The sequence below is a fragment of the Carex rostrata genome, chromosome 1 (assembly GCF_964058835.1).
Source record: "Carex rostrata chromosome 1, lpCarRost1.2, whole genome shotgun sequence".
Classification (NCBI taxonomy): domain Eukaryota; kingdom Viridiplantae; phylum Streptophyta; class Magnoliopsida; order Poales; family Cyperaceae; genus Carex; species Carex rostrata.
Genome location: NC_135918.1, coordinates 11,126,338 through 11,141,255, shown reverse-complemented (window position 1 = coordinate 11,141,255; position 14,918 = coordinate 11,126,338). Strand labels below are relative to the sequence as shown.

Here is a 14,918-nt window from a genome sequence, read left to right as displayed (position 1 = left end):
TTTATTATTTATGGTTAGCCTTGCGTGCTTAATGATTAATTAAGCACGAGGCGAGGTTGATCACATCTTAATCCAGAATTCCTGGTTTGGGGTGTGACAGATTAACTGAACATTATAGTTTATAATATTTAATTACAGTGTCAGAATGTTATAAACCATAACATTCTTCTTATTTTTAAACATTTTATGAAAACATTTTTTTATCTTTCCATTAATAAAAAAAAAATCGGGATTTGGAGTTTTGGACCCTATCCAGCTCTGCAGTCTTCAAAACTATGGACATTTTTACAAATTTACCCTCCAATAATTCAAAATAAATACGACGTTTCATTTGATGCAAGTTATTTATATATTTGTCATCAACAAATTATATTGATGATAGATTTGTGTCGATTGACTATTCATCAAGCATTTATATACTAATTTCTAGATTTTATATGTGCTAAAAGAGTAGCAGCCCAAAGTTGTGCAGGCTTCTCATCTCAGGATCATCACATCTGATTAAGAATCGTGCATAACATCTCGGACGGCCGAGATCTACAGTACAATTTTCTTCATTTTTCATGCAGTCCAGTGTTTATGGCTTAGTGTGCAATGGATGACCCTTGAATCATTGAATGCTTACGGGTAGAAAGAACCTCTCAAACATCATGTCATGTTAATTTATCTGTAATCCCTCTGCAACTACTATTGTTCTATAATGGTACCGGTCAAAATACATGCACACAGTCACGACAATGATTCAGATAAATAAAAAAAAAATCAAATTAAAACTTATCAGTGACATCAATCAATCTAAAAGTAATAATAGTTCATATCCATTTTACTTTTTTTTTACAAAGTGACAATTGCCCAAATAAAAAAAAAGAGGGAAATTAAGATAATCGACAAATCTAATTAACCCGGTGAAATCTAAAATAAAATGTAGCTTCTAAGCCTACACAAAAGTCAACTTGCAGAGATACTCTTAAAATTATTCAACACCCTCAATTTTTCCAGTAGAAGCATCAGCATATGCTCGGTGGAGACCAGGAATAACATGTTCATATGGCAGAACAAACTTGTTGACAAACTTCTCCTCGCTTGGCTTAATAAAAGAAGCAAATTTTAGATTTGCCACGGGAATTCCTTTGGACATCAGAAGCTTTCTAACAATATTTCTGGGAATCAACCTATTCTCGAAGTTGTACATGAGCAAAGATGGATTTCGCACTACATCAATCTTATTACAACCGGCTTCCTTTATCAGGTATTCCATTTTGTTGCCAACCAGCTTCTCTGGTAACCCCAACAACGTAGGGGCTCTACTAATCATAAGCGCTGCCTCCTTCCGTGAAAACCCTATACTTGTCAAGTTACTTAGCCTTGCATCTAAGGTGCGTTGGTTCACATAGGCGAGAATAGTTAATGCATTGATAAAAGTTCCTGATAAATGAGCAACGCCTAATTCCTCAGCCCTCTTAGCTATCATTTTTAAAACATCAGGCTTAGATGAGATCAATCTAGGAGCCATCTTCATCAGCCGTATAATTTTATGAGGAGATAAAGCATATTGCTCTCGGAGGAAAGATAAGTTGGGCATTAGCACTTTTTCCAAGTTGGTACTGAAAAGTGATGAATACACAGGGTTTTTCAATAGCACAGAAAGAATCTCTACCGATCCAAGGACTCCAATGAAGAAGTCAATCTTTTGCACAAAATTGGCCCGAAAAATATAAGGGTTGCTCGCAATGAAACCTGAGATGTCTTCGATGGAGAAGCCGAGCTCTTGTAACTTGGCAATGTTTGGTCTCATGTTATTCTCCACATGAGAGCAAAGGATGCGAGATTCTCGGGACACGGCGGTCTTTATGTCTGACTCGTTTACGCCAATTTCTCTCAGGAAGCGGAGCACTGCATCAGGGTTATTAGGGGACTTGAGGTGGTGGATAAGCTTGGATGCTTTGAGTGCCTTTTCGGAGGAAAGACCACACGATTGGACGAGGTATTGTACGGCGAACTGGGGATTTGGGGGCGACGCTTGAGTTGAGCAGGAGGCGAGTGCTGTGGTCCGAATCTGATTGAAGGGAAGAGATGAACGGAGGCAATGAATTCTCCCCAGAAACAGATTTATAGACATTGTCACTGAGCTGAGATTGTAAATTGAAAGGCAGCTGTGCAGCTGTTGGAGACGAAGAAACGAGCGGATAAATTTTCAGAAGAGAAGCTTCTGCGCCGTATAACATGTGAAATTATCTGTTCTTTGATTGATTATGGGCTTTGGGCCTTTTCAGGCCAATAACATGTGATTTTTTTCTTTCATTGAATCGGACATGTTAGGACGACTCATTGTTTATTGAAATTTGTGATAAGTTAGGTGGAGTGACATTTATATTTTAAAAAAGAAACTTGATAATTGTATTCCAAATAAAAATTTTGAGCGTGTCCTCAAGTAATTTAACAGAATTTTTTTTCAATATTATATAACTTTCATTTTTAACGCTAATATTCAAATATTTAAAGCTTTGTTTATAATATTTTACAATACTACTCACAAGCATTTAAATCTCTATCTACAAGCATTAAAATTCAAAATCTATATAGTTTTAACTCCTAACTACTTTTGTTTTCAAGCCAAAAACAGAAAAATTCCTTTCACCCCACTTTTTTTTATTTTTTTCTGATCATTCTCATCCGTTTTCTCAACGATTCGTGACGAATTTTGCGAATCTAAAAATATGAACGTTTTTTACCTGATTTTCTCTTTCAAATGAGATCCATGAAGAATAACTTTCGAGTTATATTTGTGTCGTTTTTTTTTACCACTTCAAATCTATGTGACTTTTAGTTTTTTTTATTTTGCTTCAAAATAATTTAAACCGATGTTTACAAGCATATAAACCTCATGTACAAGCATATAAACCTCATTAATAACACTTTAAATCTCTAGAATAAAATATATAAACCTCATGTACAAAGAATTTAAAACTCAACAATAACATTTCAAAGCATATAAACCTCAATAATAACACTGCATTTACAAAACTCATTTACAAAACATATAAACTTCATGTACAAAGCCTTGAAAATTTTAATGATTGTAGACTGAGATTTAAAAACTTAAAAATTTAAAGTGCTCATGAGTTTTACTTTAAAAAAATAAATGACTTTAAAATTACTCAAAAGTATTTCTTCATGGATCTTACTTGAAAGAGAAAATCGAATAGAAAACGTTCGTATTTTTAGATTGTAAAATTCATCATGGATTGTTAGAAAAATAAATTATAATGATCAGAGAAAAAATAAAAAGGGTGGGTGAAAATAATCTTTCCTTTTTATAGCTTGAAGTCAAAAGTAGTTGAGAGTTAAAACTATCTAGAAATGTTTTTAGACAGAGGTTTATATGTCTGCGAGTAACATTTTAAAATGTTACAAACATAGCTTTAAATGTTTGGATATTAGTGCTAAAAATGAAAATTATACAATATTAGAAGGTTTTTCTGTTAAACTACTTGGGAGACGCGCTCGGATATGATGGCTCGGGGTACCATAACATTTCTCTTTTAAAAAAATATAATGTGGTTTTTCGGCCAATGGAAAAAATGATGAAGAAAAAATAATGAGATTCCCATTTGTACATAAATACATGAAAAAAACAATCAGAAATTTCTTTTTCCCACATTGGAAAAAAAAATAATCAAATTTTTTTTAGCACACTTGCTGTTTTTGCTTTTACAGTTTTATTTTCTCCTGCTCATACGATACCGTGAAAAATTATGATTCACGTGATTCACAACAACACAGGTCACTTACATAATTCATTCTTCATTTACAAAAATTAATAGATTTAGACAAACAACAAAAATTGATTAGTTAAAATTAAATATACGAACCAAAGTTCAATAATAAAAAAAAAGAAAGAATTTACATAAAGTTTAGTGATCTCATTGGCACTGTAAAATAATTTCTATCAACTACGCTGCATTACAATGAGTTCACATCATCTGCGTTAACAGTGCGTTAATGCAGATGATATAAATTTCATTATAATGATGACCATTTAGTAATTCATTAATAATTTCTTTCAAATTAAACGCTAGTACTGGAGACAGGTGTTTTTCTGTTACAGATTATTTTAACTCAACTCCTGTTACTTGTTACAGACAGATGGGACCTACAAGCTTATATATAGATATAAAGATATAGATAGACTATACTTAGTTACGGACCCACTGCATACAGTAACTCTCTTTCTCTCTCTGCCGTGTACCCAAACTTTTGATCTCCCCCACCTCTCTTTTTTTTTAAAATACTTGGTAGAAGCTACCAAGCGGATTTCCCCCACCTCTTTCTTTCTAGATTTCTCCCTCACCTTTCTCTCGGCGCCTCACTGAGTCTCTCTCTCCTCTAGGTACTTACCCTCGGACTCTCTCTCTCTCTCTATTAATGTTTAAATTGATGAAATTGTAGTTTGAATTTTGTTTTTAATATTGTAGGGAAACTCTGCCCAATTGTTCCCAGAGCTTGTATATTAAGTTGATTATGAAACAAACTGAAGAGAGGAACTTGTAAAAATCACAACTAGGTCCCTATAAATATTAAATTTTGCTTATCATAGAATTTTGTTTTATCAATAATTTGAGTTTTATCAATTTTGCAACTGAATGAGAGTGAAGAAAGCATCCTAATAAAAAACACAATCAAGTATATTATGAAACAGTAATTGATAAGGGAGCTATTATCTTTTGCAATCAAAGATTAAACTCAAAAGAAAATATAATTTTTTTTATTTGTTAGAAAATTTTGGGGTTTAGGGTTTAGGGTTTAGGTTTTTTTAATTAAACATTGTGGTTTAGTTTCTGTTATTAGAGCTGCAATTAATTTAGGGTTTATTTTCATTATTCTGCTAAATCTTTTTTTTTTTTTTTTTTAAAAAACCAGCAAAACATCGGTCATTTTGGCCTATTTCAAAAAAAGTTATCTTCAATGCATTTGAATTAAATCTTCAATTTTTCTGTGCTTTTAGTGAAACCAGCATAGAGATTTTGCAATTAATTTCAACTCAATCCAATATATGGATGAGAAGATATTGAATTTACAAAATGGTACCCTGCACAATACAATCCACAGTTTTCTGGTTTTTCAGAAACCAGAAAACTGTGTTCAGGGTGCCTCCTTGCAGCTGCAAAATCTCCCTCTAGAATTATTGTTTTGAGTTGAAATTTGTTCTAAATGGTTCATTTCTATTTTTTCTATAAACAACAGAATTTTGGAATTTTAAATCAATAGTAGCCACAAACAATCACTGTTTTAAAATGACAAGTTGACCACAGTTTGGAATTTAGGTTTAAATTGTGAAATTATGGTATAGGGTTTAGGACTATATTGTGGTTTAGGTTAAATTACTCTAAAATGTGAAATTGTGGTTTGTGAAATAGGTCAATGGAGGTCGAGATGGCTCAAGCTTCATTGGGCATCGAAAAGGCCAGGGAAGAGAGGATCAACTCGAACAAGGAGAGGATGAAACAGCTTGGCATCCTCAATCTCTCACGCGATATCAACAGTCAGTGTTTTGTTTTATGGTTGAAAAATTATGAGAGATACATATTTCCATTCCTTTTCTTTTCTAAATTTGAATTCTGATCAAAGAATGTTTATTCTTCCTAGCTTGATATTCTAGTGCAATTTCCATATGTCTAGCTTGCTCAAAGGCATCTAGCATACTAATCGGTTTCAGTGCTAGAACCAAGTGGTTGATATCCTCATTCAACCCACTAATGAATGCAGCAGTAAATATGGAGACTCTAATTGAGATCTGGTTTTCACCTTCTCAAATCTCTGCATGTACTCATCAACAGTATGGGTTTGATACAGTTTTTTAGTTCTTCAAAAGCACTAATGCTAGCTCCACTCTAAGGGATAAAGGTGAGGCGAATGAGAAGAGAAAGAGAGGTAGAAAGGAGAGAGAAGATGTAGAAGGCAGCGAGGCGAAAGAGGTAAAGGAGAAAAAAAAGAAAGAGAAGGGGATGGAGAGGAAAGGAGAGAGAACTTCTTCGAGAGAGAGGAAGGTTGTGGAGAGGTATTCTGTTACTGGCTCTCCCAGGAATGGCTCTGGTAAAAAGGGGATTTCTATTGTTCAGGTATTGTCCTTGTCATTTCATAGGTAGCTTTTTCTCATTTGTTCTGTTTATTACCTGTTATTCAGATTTAACTCCACATTGATAAATTGTAGATCTTGAATCATTGAAGTGTATGAACACATTAATTTATATCCCGTGGCATCATTAATTCAGTTTCAGATTTCAAGCATGTATTCCAAACTAAACATTTATATCCCGTCGCATCATTAATTCAGTTTCAGATTTCAAGCATGTATTCCAAACTAAACATTTTGGACTAATTTACTTGTCAGTGGTGCAAGGCTTTCATCCAGGGCTTTTTTCCAGTAATTGTAAAAATTAAATCTCTATAAGATTTAACATAGAGAAATTGGGTAATCTACTTATTTTGTGTCTTTACTGTATTAGGGTTCCGGAACAAAGCTGAAGGATATCCCAAATGGTACAGTGTTGCACCCTTTTGGAAATACACATTTAGCTACTTTTTTTTACTTTTTTCATGAACTTTTATGATTACCTTTAATCTGTTTATATTTCTATTTCATGTTTTACCTTAAGTTGCTGAGTAGGAAATTTCTTGTGAACTTGTATTAGTTTCTTTCAAGTTGTCAAAAAGAAGGGCCGACGAGACACTCCATTCTCTTCATGTTTTTCTCTTTGGGAGAAGATCTAATGTAATTCTCACTGTTTCTCATTCACTTATAATTGCACAACTGAATTACTTGAAAAATAATTGCATAATTAAACCCCAATTGCACATAATTCGGTGTTTGCTGCAAATTTAATTATAGTCTTTACCAGTATGTAGAGGCTGTAATAAAATTTAAATACTTTGCATTGAGCATATAACCTTGTTTTTTTAATTTGAAGAGGAATTTTCTCTAGGCTTATCATTTGAAGAGGAATATCTTCCAGTTCTCTGGCTTTGTATGGACCAATGTAAGCTTTTAAATTTACATCATGTATTGTACTGCATATTTTAACTACTTTCTCTCGCATTATAACCAATAGAGATCACAAGAAGGGTGCATTTGCCTTCTAGTTTCCAAGGTAAGGTGAAATAGATGGAACACCCTTCAAGGAATGGATTCTTTTATAGATTAATGAGTATGGCTAGTATAGCATTAGTGTCATTTCAGTCTATATAACACCAATTCCAAAAACCTATCGAATCGACTTCAAACAGTGAATCCAAACCGTTTAAATAGATCTACTTCATTAGTTGTGCGTTTACATGTAAAATTTATAACCTTTTGAATTTATTTGGTATCTAGTCAAGCGGTCAAATGTGTGAGTTTTTAAGTTAATTTTAATACATTCATTTTTCAATTTTTTTATCGCTTGATTTGATACTAAAATAACTTGAAAATATAAAAAGTTTGCATGTAAATGCATCACTCATAAAGTAAATTAGTTTGAACAGTTTGGATTAGTCGTTTAAAGTCTATTCAATCAATTTTGAAGTTAGTGTCATGTGACACCGATGTCATACTAGCCGGACTCTAGATTAATTGCTGCTGTGGTATTTTCCGGGACAAAGAAAAGATGAGGCTAAAGGAGAAGATTGATAAATTTTCCAAAAATAAGCTGTGCGAGTTCTGCGAGCTACTGGACATTCCCATAAGCAAAGCATCTACTAAGAAGGTTTGAAAGACATGCAGATTTTGTTATTATAACTAACAAATGTTTTTGCCTCTGACGAAATAGTACAATTTTGTTAAATGTAGAAAGAGATAACTGGAAAATTGGTTGAATTCTTGGAGTGCCCACATGTTGCTAGTGGTGGAGTGAAGGTTCTAATTTCTTTTTAACTTCCTCTTACCACCATTTTTTCATTTACTTTCTCAGTCAAATGGTTTTGAGCAAGTATACAACTTTGTAGTGGCGATCTCTCCATGCTATTGACTTGATATACTCTCATTTTTAATATAATTTTTTAGAGAAGAAAGAAGAGTAGTGAGAAACAAGCAGCTGAACCGGAGCAAGAAGATGTAGATGAAGAATCTGACAAAGAGGAAGATGACTCTGAGGGAGAAGTGGGGCCCACAGATTCTGAAGAAGAGCCAGCAGAGGACCACATAACAGCAAAAGATAACAAGGAAGTGAAAGAGGAGGAAGGAGAGGAAGGCGAAAACATAGAGGAAGAGGAAGAAGATAAAGAGCCTCAAGCTAAGAAGAAGAAAAGGTCGGCCGCGGAAGCTTCTAAAAATATGAAGATGGGGAGGATGATGAACCCAAAGAAAAATAGGGTTTTGCAGTAGATCATAGATTTTGAATATGAATATTGTTGATGTAAACATTACAGGTCTAGAACCAAATTTCTCGAGGATGCTTAGCTTTATTGTTATGTTCTTCGAAGACATAGTCAGCTTGTAGTAAATCTTAACTATCCATTCCAAATCAAACGGCTGATATTAAGAAAAAAAAGCTACTGCCATGAACGAATGGTTTTTCACTAAAATATCCGGTTTGCAGTCCAATTGCACCAAAAATATATATATGGTCAGCCTAACAATATCAATCCAATGCGAAAATTGACAAGATATAAATGGAGACGTGACGTAGATAAAATAAAAATTATTGTAGGAACTGACATTTAAGTTTAACAAAAGGGGTGGGAATTGGTTGCCTAAATCTCACCGATTTTGGTCTTTTTGCTCCCTCCAACTCAATGATTTCTACTTGCATAAGTAGTAAAAATGAAAATTCAATGAAATGTGGAGCCTAGATTGCACGTTACAAAGATTCAACCTCAATTTTCAATAAATTTTTATTTCTCCTGCTCATATGATACCGTTTAAGATTTATGGTTCGCGTGATTCGCAACAGATCACTTACATAATTCATTCTCCATTTAAAAAAAAATAATAGATTTAGACAAATTAACATCAAAAACTGATTAGTTAAAATTAGATATATAAAGTTTAGTGATCTCATTTGCACTGTAAAATAATTTCCATCAAGTACGTTGCATATTAATGAGTTCACATGCATCATCTGCATTAGCATTAACGTGCCGTTTGAGTTTAGTGTCAGACTGTCCATCATAATTTGAGCCAATCCGGCTTATTATCTACAATGCACGGAGTCTGTATCCCCGGTGCAGGTGCAATTTATATAAACGAAATTAATTCCAACCAGATCAAACTCAATATGGTACCTATGAAAATTATATGGGGTCCGTTTTGAGATTTGTGTCAGTTTAAAAGAGCAATACATATTTTAAAAATTGCACCTCATGTATCTAGGGGTCTGAATTCAAATGCACAGGGGCGGGGCCCTTTAATATTTGTGTGGATACTGATCATCCGGTCCGAATCTAAACTCAAACAATGTGTTAACGCGGAAGATATGAATTTTATTATAATGACCATTTTATAATTGAGTTTGGCTAGTATAATATCAGTGCCATTTCATCTTATATACCATCAACTTCAAAACTTATCGAATCGACTTAAAACGACGAATCCAAACAGTTAAAATCGATCTAATTCATCCGTTGTTCATTTGTATGCAAAATTTATAATTTTTGGAATTTATTAAGTGTTAGTCAAGAAGTCAAATGTGGAACCTTTTAAGTTCATTTTAATGCATTTATTTTTCAACGTTTTTTAACCGCTTCACTTGATACTAAAATAACTCGAAAAAAATATAAATTTTGCATGTAAACACATCACTCAAAGTAGGTTTGTTTGAAGGATTTGAATTCATCGTTTTGAAAACTATCTAATAAATTTTGAAATTCATATAATATAACACCAATATCATAACTCTTTGTAATAATTCCATTCAAAATTAACATTTAGGGGAATAAAATTTGCACCGGAGACTCTGTTTTCTCTGTCCCAAACTGGACAGGTGTATATCTATTACAGATTATTTTAACTCAACTCCTATTACTTGTTAAGTTGTTATAGACAGATGGATTCTACAGACTATACCTGTTACAGACAGATGGGTCCTACAGACTATACAGAGATAGACTATACCTGTTACAGACAGATGGGTCCTACAGACTATACAGAGATAGACTATACTTGTTACAGACAGATGGGTTCTACAGGCATACAGATCATTTCTCTCTCTCAGCCGAGTAGGCGAGTACAACATGTTTAATTTGCCACTGAACCGTTCAGTTATTATGTTACTGCTACTAACAAGGTCAAAAAGGTCATTGTGGTAGGTAATTAATATGACCCAATGCATTCTAGAAAAATAAATCCTAAAAGATGTTTGCATTATATATATCATAGCAATAAAAGCTCAAAAATGATAGAAAAGGTTTCATAAATGTGGAGGAGTTAAAAAGAAATTCCATATCAATTATTATTTGTGCTTTTCAAACAATACATCAAATTTTAACCTAACATGTAATACAATAATGCACTGACAACACTTACATCAGTATCTATTAGTATTTTAAATCAGTTAGATCTATTTTTAAGGTACAATCACCAAAGCTAACATCTATTCTTCAAAAGAAATTACGAGCGCCACAATTGATTGCTATCTTCTCACAAAAACTTAAAGATAGCAATTAGGAGCGCCACTACTCATTTCTCGTGTTACTGGGTCTACAACCATGACCTGAAGATCCAGACTGGCCACCCTGCGGATAGTTGGGACCACTGTCACCAAAACTGCCAAAAGTAATTGCTCCTCTAGATCCACTGGCAGCCATGGGAGGTTGGGAAACATGCATGGGCTGACTCGGGCCAGGCATTACTGGAGGGCGTGGAGGCAAGTGGCTCTGCCGCTTGGCCGCCTCGACTTGTTGCCTCTGCTGCTGAAGCTTTTTCCTCGTCTGAAATTCGTGTGCCGGCTCATACTTTGGAAGGCTGCAGTATCAGAGCAAGAATGTATAAGGAATTTCTTCTTTTGTTTTCTTCTATAAATAAGTGAGGGATAAGGTGTAAGGACAGTGATGGTAACCTTTTAGTGTCGCAAGGTAACGGATCGGTCGAAAAATATTCATCATCAAGCGCATCTTTGTCAGAGATTCTCTGTGATAAACAAAATGGAAAAAATAAAAAACCAAGAAATTTGAAAACTAACAAAATATATTTTAAATCAAAGAAAATTTCAAACTATCTTTAAATTATGATGCAGACCAGATTCACGTCCCTAAAACTCCGAAATTTTAGTATGATCTTAAAAAAGAATTGCAACTGGAGGTCCTTCCATTACTTCCAACCTAAAATCAATACATCAAACTAAAAAGAACTGAACAAAATTTGCACATTGCACAAATCTCAGTCCGTAGTGACTAAATGGAACTCCAGAACATAGGTTATTCGTAGCTTACTATAATAACATTGGGTGAGATACCAAGGACAGGAAACTAATCCAAAGCCAAAAATGTAATGATATTCAATATTGAAAGCAATAATATCACTGCCTTATACAGAAAAGAGAAAAAAAAAAAAAAAAGGTTTTAAGGCGTACTCACTTTTTTAGGATCAAGAGTCAGCATCTTTTCAAGCAAATCCAGTGCATAATGGTCAAAACTGCCACACAAGAAAGAAATTAATGGTTCAAGCATGTACTAACAACAATTAATCATGCAAAATGAACCCATATGTTATGTGGTTTCTTACTCCTTAAACACCTCTCCAATGCGTCTTTCCATGGGATAATGTACGATGGCATCCGTGATATCGTTGTACCACGGCATTTGAGTAACGCCTGGCCAATTGTTCTCATCCGGGATCCCACATTTCTCAAATATCCTTTTCAGCTGATTCAGCTACATTCATGCAACAAAACAGTTTTTGTTACTTGCATTAGTTCAAGAGCATTACAGTCATGAATTTTCATGTAGAATATCTCATTGTTTTAAAGTACAAATCCTTCATAAATTTCTGTACACAAGGTGAGAACTGCAACTTCACTAGAAATAAAAAGATAAATGACATAGCAAAATATTACCTCATTTTTTCCACGAAATATAGGCTTTCCAAGAAGTAATTCACCAAAAACGCAACCAACCGACCACATGTCAATTTCAGGTCCGTACTTCTGGCTTCCCATAAGAAGTTCTGGCGGTCTATAAAGTAACAGATGGTAATTATAAAATTGAAGTTCAAAATCAAAATTTTGAAATATGAAAGAAGATTACCTGTACCAAAGAGATATCACACGGTTCGTTAGGATATCATTTGGATAACCAAAGAAAATCCTTGCCAGACCAAAATCAGCCAGTTTCAAATTCCCCTCGTTGTCAATTAGAAGGTTAGCACCTGCTCAAAACAGTTAAAGTTAACCAACAAGAAACCAACATATAAAGAAACTAGAATAGAGGTAAACTAAAACTGACAAGAGAATTGGACATGATACAAACTCTTAATATCACGATGGAGAACATTGTTGTCATGGCAATACTGAAGACCAGTTAGAAGTTGCCTCATGTAACACTGGAAAAATTAAACAAATAGCAGAAAAAGGAAAAGATAAACATTTGCAGGTATAGATTCAAAAAGGAAAAAAATAATACAATTATGTCACCTTAATCTGAGGAATGGAGAATCGAATCCCTGTCCTTAACAACCCGGAAAGGTCATGATCCATGTAATCAAAAACCATGTAGATGCTCCCTTTGTACTTGTCACCGTCAACTGGTAGTTGAAGCAATGCAAGGGAATCATGCTGTATCACCAAATTAAAAGTAAAACTAATATTTTAGTTTATGATGGGATAATATATTACCTGGGCTGCCTTGTTCATCCTTTTCTTCTCCTGAAAAAATTTGGAAATTAAACGTACATACGACATTAATCAAAGCAAGTTTGAAAATAGAAAGTATTCAAAATATTACATTTTATTCCCGGTCAAAAATCTAAGACTCATGGAGCAATCCTTTTATGTTTGCAGGAGTAGGCAATCTTGAAGGTCTATCCAAAATCACCAAAAGAAAACTCCATATCAGTATACACATTACTCAATTCAGACATGTATTGGAAAATAATGGTATTTCAGGGACCAAAATTGGTTTATTTCATCAAATTCAAGGATAATCAATCAACTATACCAGAAGACAAAAAGGAACAATTCAAGAGTGTGATATGAACCTGGAGAAATGACAATCTCTTTCAGCCGAATAACATTTTGATGATCTAGCCTCTGTAGAATATTGATTTCGCGAATTGAAGTTATATCAAACTGCAAATAATAAAAAAATTGAGACTTCAATTCCTTAAAAAGGATTTACCGAGAAAAGATAGGCATGAAAGAAACAAAGATGTGCATACTCCTTCTCTTTCAGTTATCGTTATAATCTTCTTTAGTGCTACAATTTCTCCAGTTTCCTTATCCTTAGCCATATAGACTTGTCTGCAGGTAAAGAAAAGCAAGATTAATACCAGATTCAATCTTGACAAACAAGGTTTTTTCATGCCTATGAAACATTTTTTATGAATAAAAGTTTTTTCGCGTTTACTGTAAAACTAGTTCAAGAAGTTCTTAATTAGACAAAAATGCTTGATGAACTTCTCTCAATATGGGAAGACTGCTTACAATATCCGATGTTAACTAAAAAAAAATGCACCTTCTAGATCTGATCCACAAGACCAGTGCTTTACGACACTATTAAGTAATAAGTCAGCACTTTTAATTAGCGTAATTGGAATAAAGATTGTACCATATTTTGTTAGACAATTCAATCTTTAGGATCAAAGGAGCACGGACAACTAATTGCATAAATTAGCATAATTAAACTTAATCACCGGGTTTTTTTTTTACTTTTTCCCATAGATTAGTGCAAGTTCATACTAATTATCAGGTTAATAGCTCATGAATTCTGATTTTCATTCTTCATCCAAGGCACATTACATCAAATCAAGAAACGAAGAAATCTTTGGAAAAAAAATAAAAAGCTGAGTTAATTAGTGGAGTAACCCGTAGGTGCCTTCGCCAATCTGCTCCAGCTTTTCAAAGCAATCAATGCCTCGAGATCCCCCCAATGGAACCTCTCCAAGATTCAGCTGTCCTGGGGCCGGATCAGCCATCCGATCTCAAGAGGACAAAAATGGAAAAACCCGAGTTGTACGAATTCTCAAGAGAAGGTCGTGAATCACTCAACCAGGGTTTATCGAATGAAAAAAAAAGCGCGTAACTGAATGGTTTAATGTCAGAACCTGCCAACTCAAAAAAAAAAAAAATGTTAGAGACCTGTAATTCTGTTTTTTTTCTTGAGGTGGATGGAGAACGGCCTGGATTTAATCCCAGCCGGGCCGAAATAATTCGGTGCGTATTGTAAATAGAGAGCGTCGGCTCTAAGATTCGTGCCCGAGTTACTAAACGATGTGAGGGGATACGGATTCGCGGAGATAGAGGCCGGATGTGAATTAGGAATTAGCAATAGAACAGAAGCCCGTGGATCCATAGTCCATGGGCCATGCTTTGGGTCACTTCGATGGGCTACAGATGGGTCCATGGTCCAGGATTTTTTTCCTGGACTGGATCGCACACCCAGTAGGATTATAATATTTCATTTGCGACCATAATAATATTAGTCCGAGTGTGTTAAAATTTATCACGTTGGTGTTACTCACCGTATTTTTAACATATTATTTTGTTTTATCCAATTTGTTCTCTCGACTTTATTTATGCACTTTATTTACAAATTTTGAGAAGCAATGAAAATATGGCATGTATTGTTTCGGGTTTAGGCTGTACTTGTTTCTATAAGAATAACATGAAATTTTTTTTTGAATAATTGCACTTTTATTAGATAATGGTATTGATTTAAGAACAAAAATAATCAAATTTCTGATAATTGCACTTATTTCTAGGGCTTTTCTATTTTTTTTTTTTTAAATTGGG

General features: G+C 34.1%; 4 protein-coding genes across 13 annotated transcripts; 2 read left to right on the top strand and 2 right to left on the bottom strand.

The window, feature by feature from the left end:
* Positions 1-973: 973 nt before the first annotated feature.
* On the bottom strand, positions 974-2,119 carry LOC144557980 (transcription termination factor MTERF15, mitochondrial-like). The gene has a single exon (XM_078306699.1). The coding sequence runs from the start codon at positions 2,117-2,119 to the stop codon at positions 974-976; it is 1,146 nt and encodes a 381-aa protein (XP_078162825.1).
* Positions 2,120-4,249: 2,130 nt separating this feature from the next.
* On the top strand, positions 4,250-7,637 carry LOC144558344 (uncharacterized). 8 transcript variants are annotated; one of them, XM_078307181.1, is made up of 5 exons: positions 4,250-4,390; positions 5,418-5,542; positions 5,905-6,119; positions 6,507-6,540; positions 6,693-7,038. In XM_078307181.1, exons 2-5 carry the CDS (start codon positions 5,422-5,424, stop codon positions 6,881-6,883), a joined length of 561 nt encoding a protein of 186 aa, XP_078163307.1. In that variant the 5' UTR covers positions 4,250-4,390; positions 5,418-5,421; the 3' UTR covers positions 6,884-7,038. The 8 variants fall into 8 exon arrangements, with proteins under 8 accessions (XP_078163307.1, XP_078163348.1, XP_078163316.1 ...); XM_078307190.1 differs by lacking the exon at positions 4,250-4,390 and having other exon boundaries at positions 4,934-5,542; positions 6,693-6,772; positions 6,984-7,637; XM_078307229.1 differs by lacking the exon at positions 4,250-4,390 and having other exon boundaries at positions 4,934-5,542; positions 6,693-6,772; positions 6,969-7,038.
* Positions 7,608-8,519, top strand: LOC144558392 (uncharacterized). 2 transcript variants are annotated; one of them, XM_078307241.1, is made up of 3 exons: positions 7,608-7,742; positions 7,826-7,891; positions 8,039-8,519. In XM_078307241.1, the coding sequence occupies exons 1-3, from the start codon at positions 7,644-7,646 to the stop codon at positions 8,357-8,359; spliced, it is 486 nt and encodes a 161-aa protein (XP_078163367.1). In that variant the 5' UTR covers positions 7,608-7,643; the 3' UTR covers positions 8,360-8,519. The 2 variants fall into 2 exon arrangements, with proteins under 2 accessions (XP_078163367.1, XP_078163374.1); XM_078307248.1 differs by lacking the exon at positions 7,826-7,891 and having other exon boundaries at positions 7,642-7,742.
* A 1,845-nt stretch (positions 8,520-10,364) lies between these two features.
* On the bottom strand, positions 10,365-14,216 carry LOC144558294 (cyclin-dependent kinase C-1-like). Of its 2 annotated transcripts, none has more exons than XM_078307112.1 (12): positions 13,992-14,216; positions 13,346-13,427; positions 13,166-13,256; positions 12,804-12,833; positions 12,603-12,712; positions 12,439-12,511; positions 12,217-12,340; positions 12,027-12,144; positions 11,696-11,844; positions 11,548-11,605; positions 11,031-11,101; positions 10,365-10,936 (listed from the first exon to the last, which is right to left on the bottom strand). In XM_078307112.1, exons 1-12 carry the CDS (start codon positions 14,099-14,101, stop codon positions 10,648-10,650), a joined length of 1,305 nt encoding a protein of 434 aa, XP_078163238.1. In that variant the 5' UTR covers positions 14,102-14,216; the 3' UTR covers positions 10,365-10,647. The 2 variants fall into 2 exon arrangements, with proteins under 2 accessions (XP_078163238.1, XP_078163245.1); XM_078307119.1 differs by having other exon boundaries at positions 12,217-12,337.
* Positions 14,217-14,918: the final 702 nt, after the last annotated feature.

What these genes read in the sequence shown, in the direction of transcription:
- LOC144558294 (XM_078307112.1), bottom strand. Translation starts at nt 14,101, where the DNA reads ATGGCTGATCCGGCCCCAGGACAGCTGAATCTTGGAGAGGTTCCATTG. An exon ending in CGATAACTGAAAGAGAAGGA is followed by an intron (nt 13,257 to 13,345) that starts GTATGCACATCT and finishes TATTATTTGCAG; the next exon opens with TTTGATATAACTTCAATTCG. An exon ending in TGACTCTTGATCCTAAAAAA is followed by an intron (nt 11,102 to 11,547) that starts GTGAGTACGCCT and finishes TGTTTATCACAG; the next exon opens with AGAATCTCTGACAAAGATGC.
- LOC144558344 (XM_078307181.1), top strand. Translation starts at nt 5,422, where the DNA reads ATGGAGGTCGAGATGGCTCAAGCTTCATTGGGCATCGAAAAGGCCAGG. An exon ending in TCTCTCACGCGATATCAACA is followed by an intron (nt 5,543 to 5,904) that starts GTCAGTGTTTTG and finishes TAAGGGATAAAG; the next exon opens with GTGAGGCGAATGAGAAGAGA. An exon ending in GCTGAAGGATATCCCAAATG is followed by an intron (nt 6,541 to 6,692) that starts GTACAGTGTTGC and finishes AACTTGTATTAG; the next exon opens with TTTCTTTCAAGTTGTCAAAA.
- LOC144557980 (XM_078306699.1), bottom strand. Translation starts at nt 2,119, where the DNA reads ATGTCTATAAATCTGTTTCTGGGGAGAATTCATTGCCTCCGTTCATCT.
- LOC144558392 (XM_078307241.1), top strand. Translation starts at nt 7,644, where the DNA reads ATGAGGCTAAAGGAGAAGATTGATAAATTTTCCAAAAATAAGCTGTGC. An exon ending in GCAAAGCATCTACTAAGAAG is followed by an intron (nt 7,743 to 7,825) that starts GTTTGAAAGACA and finishes TGTTAAATGTAG; the next exon opens with AAAGAGATAACTGGAAAATT. An exon ending in TTGCTAGTGGTGGAGTGAAG is followed by an intron (nt 7,892 to 8,038) that starts GTTCTAATTTCT and finishes ATAATTTTTTAG; the next exon opens with AGAAGAAAGAAGAGTAGTGA.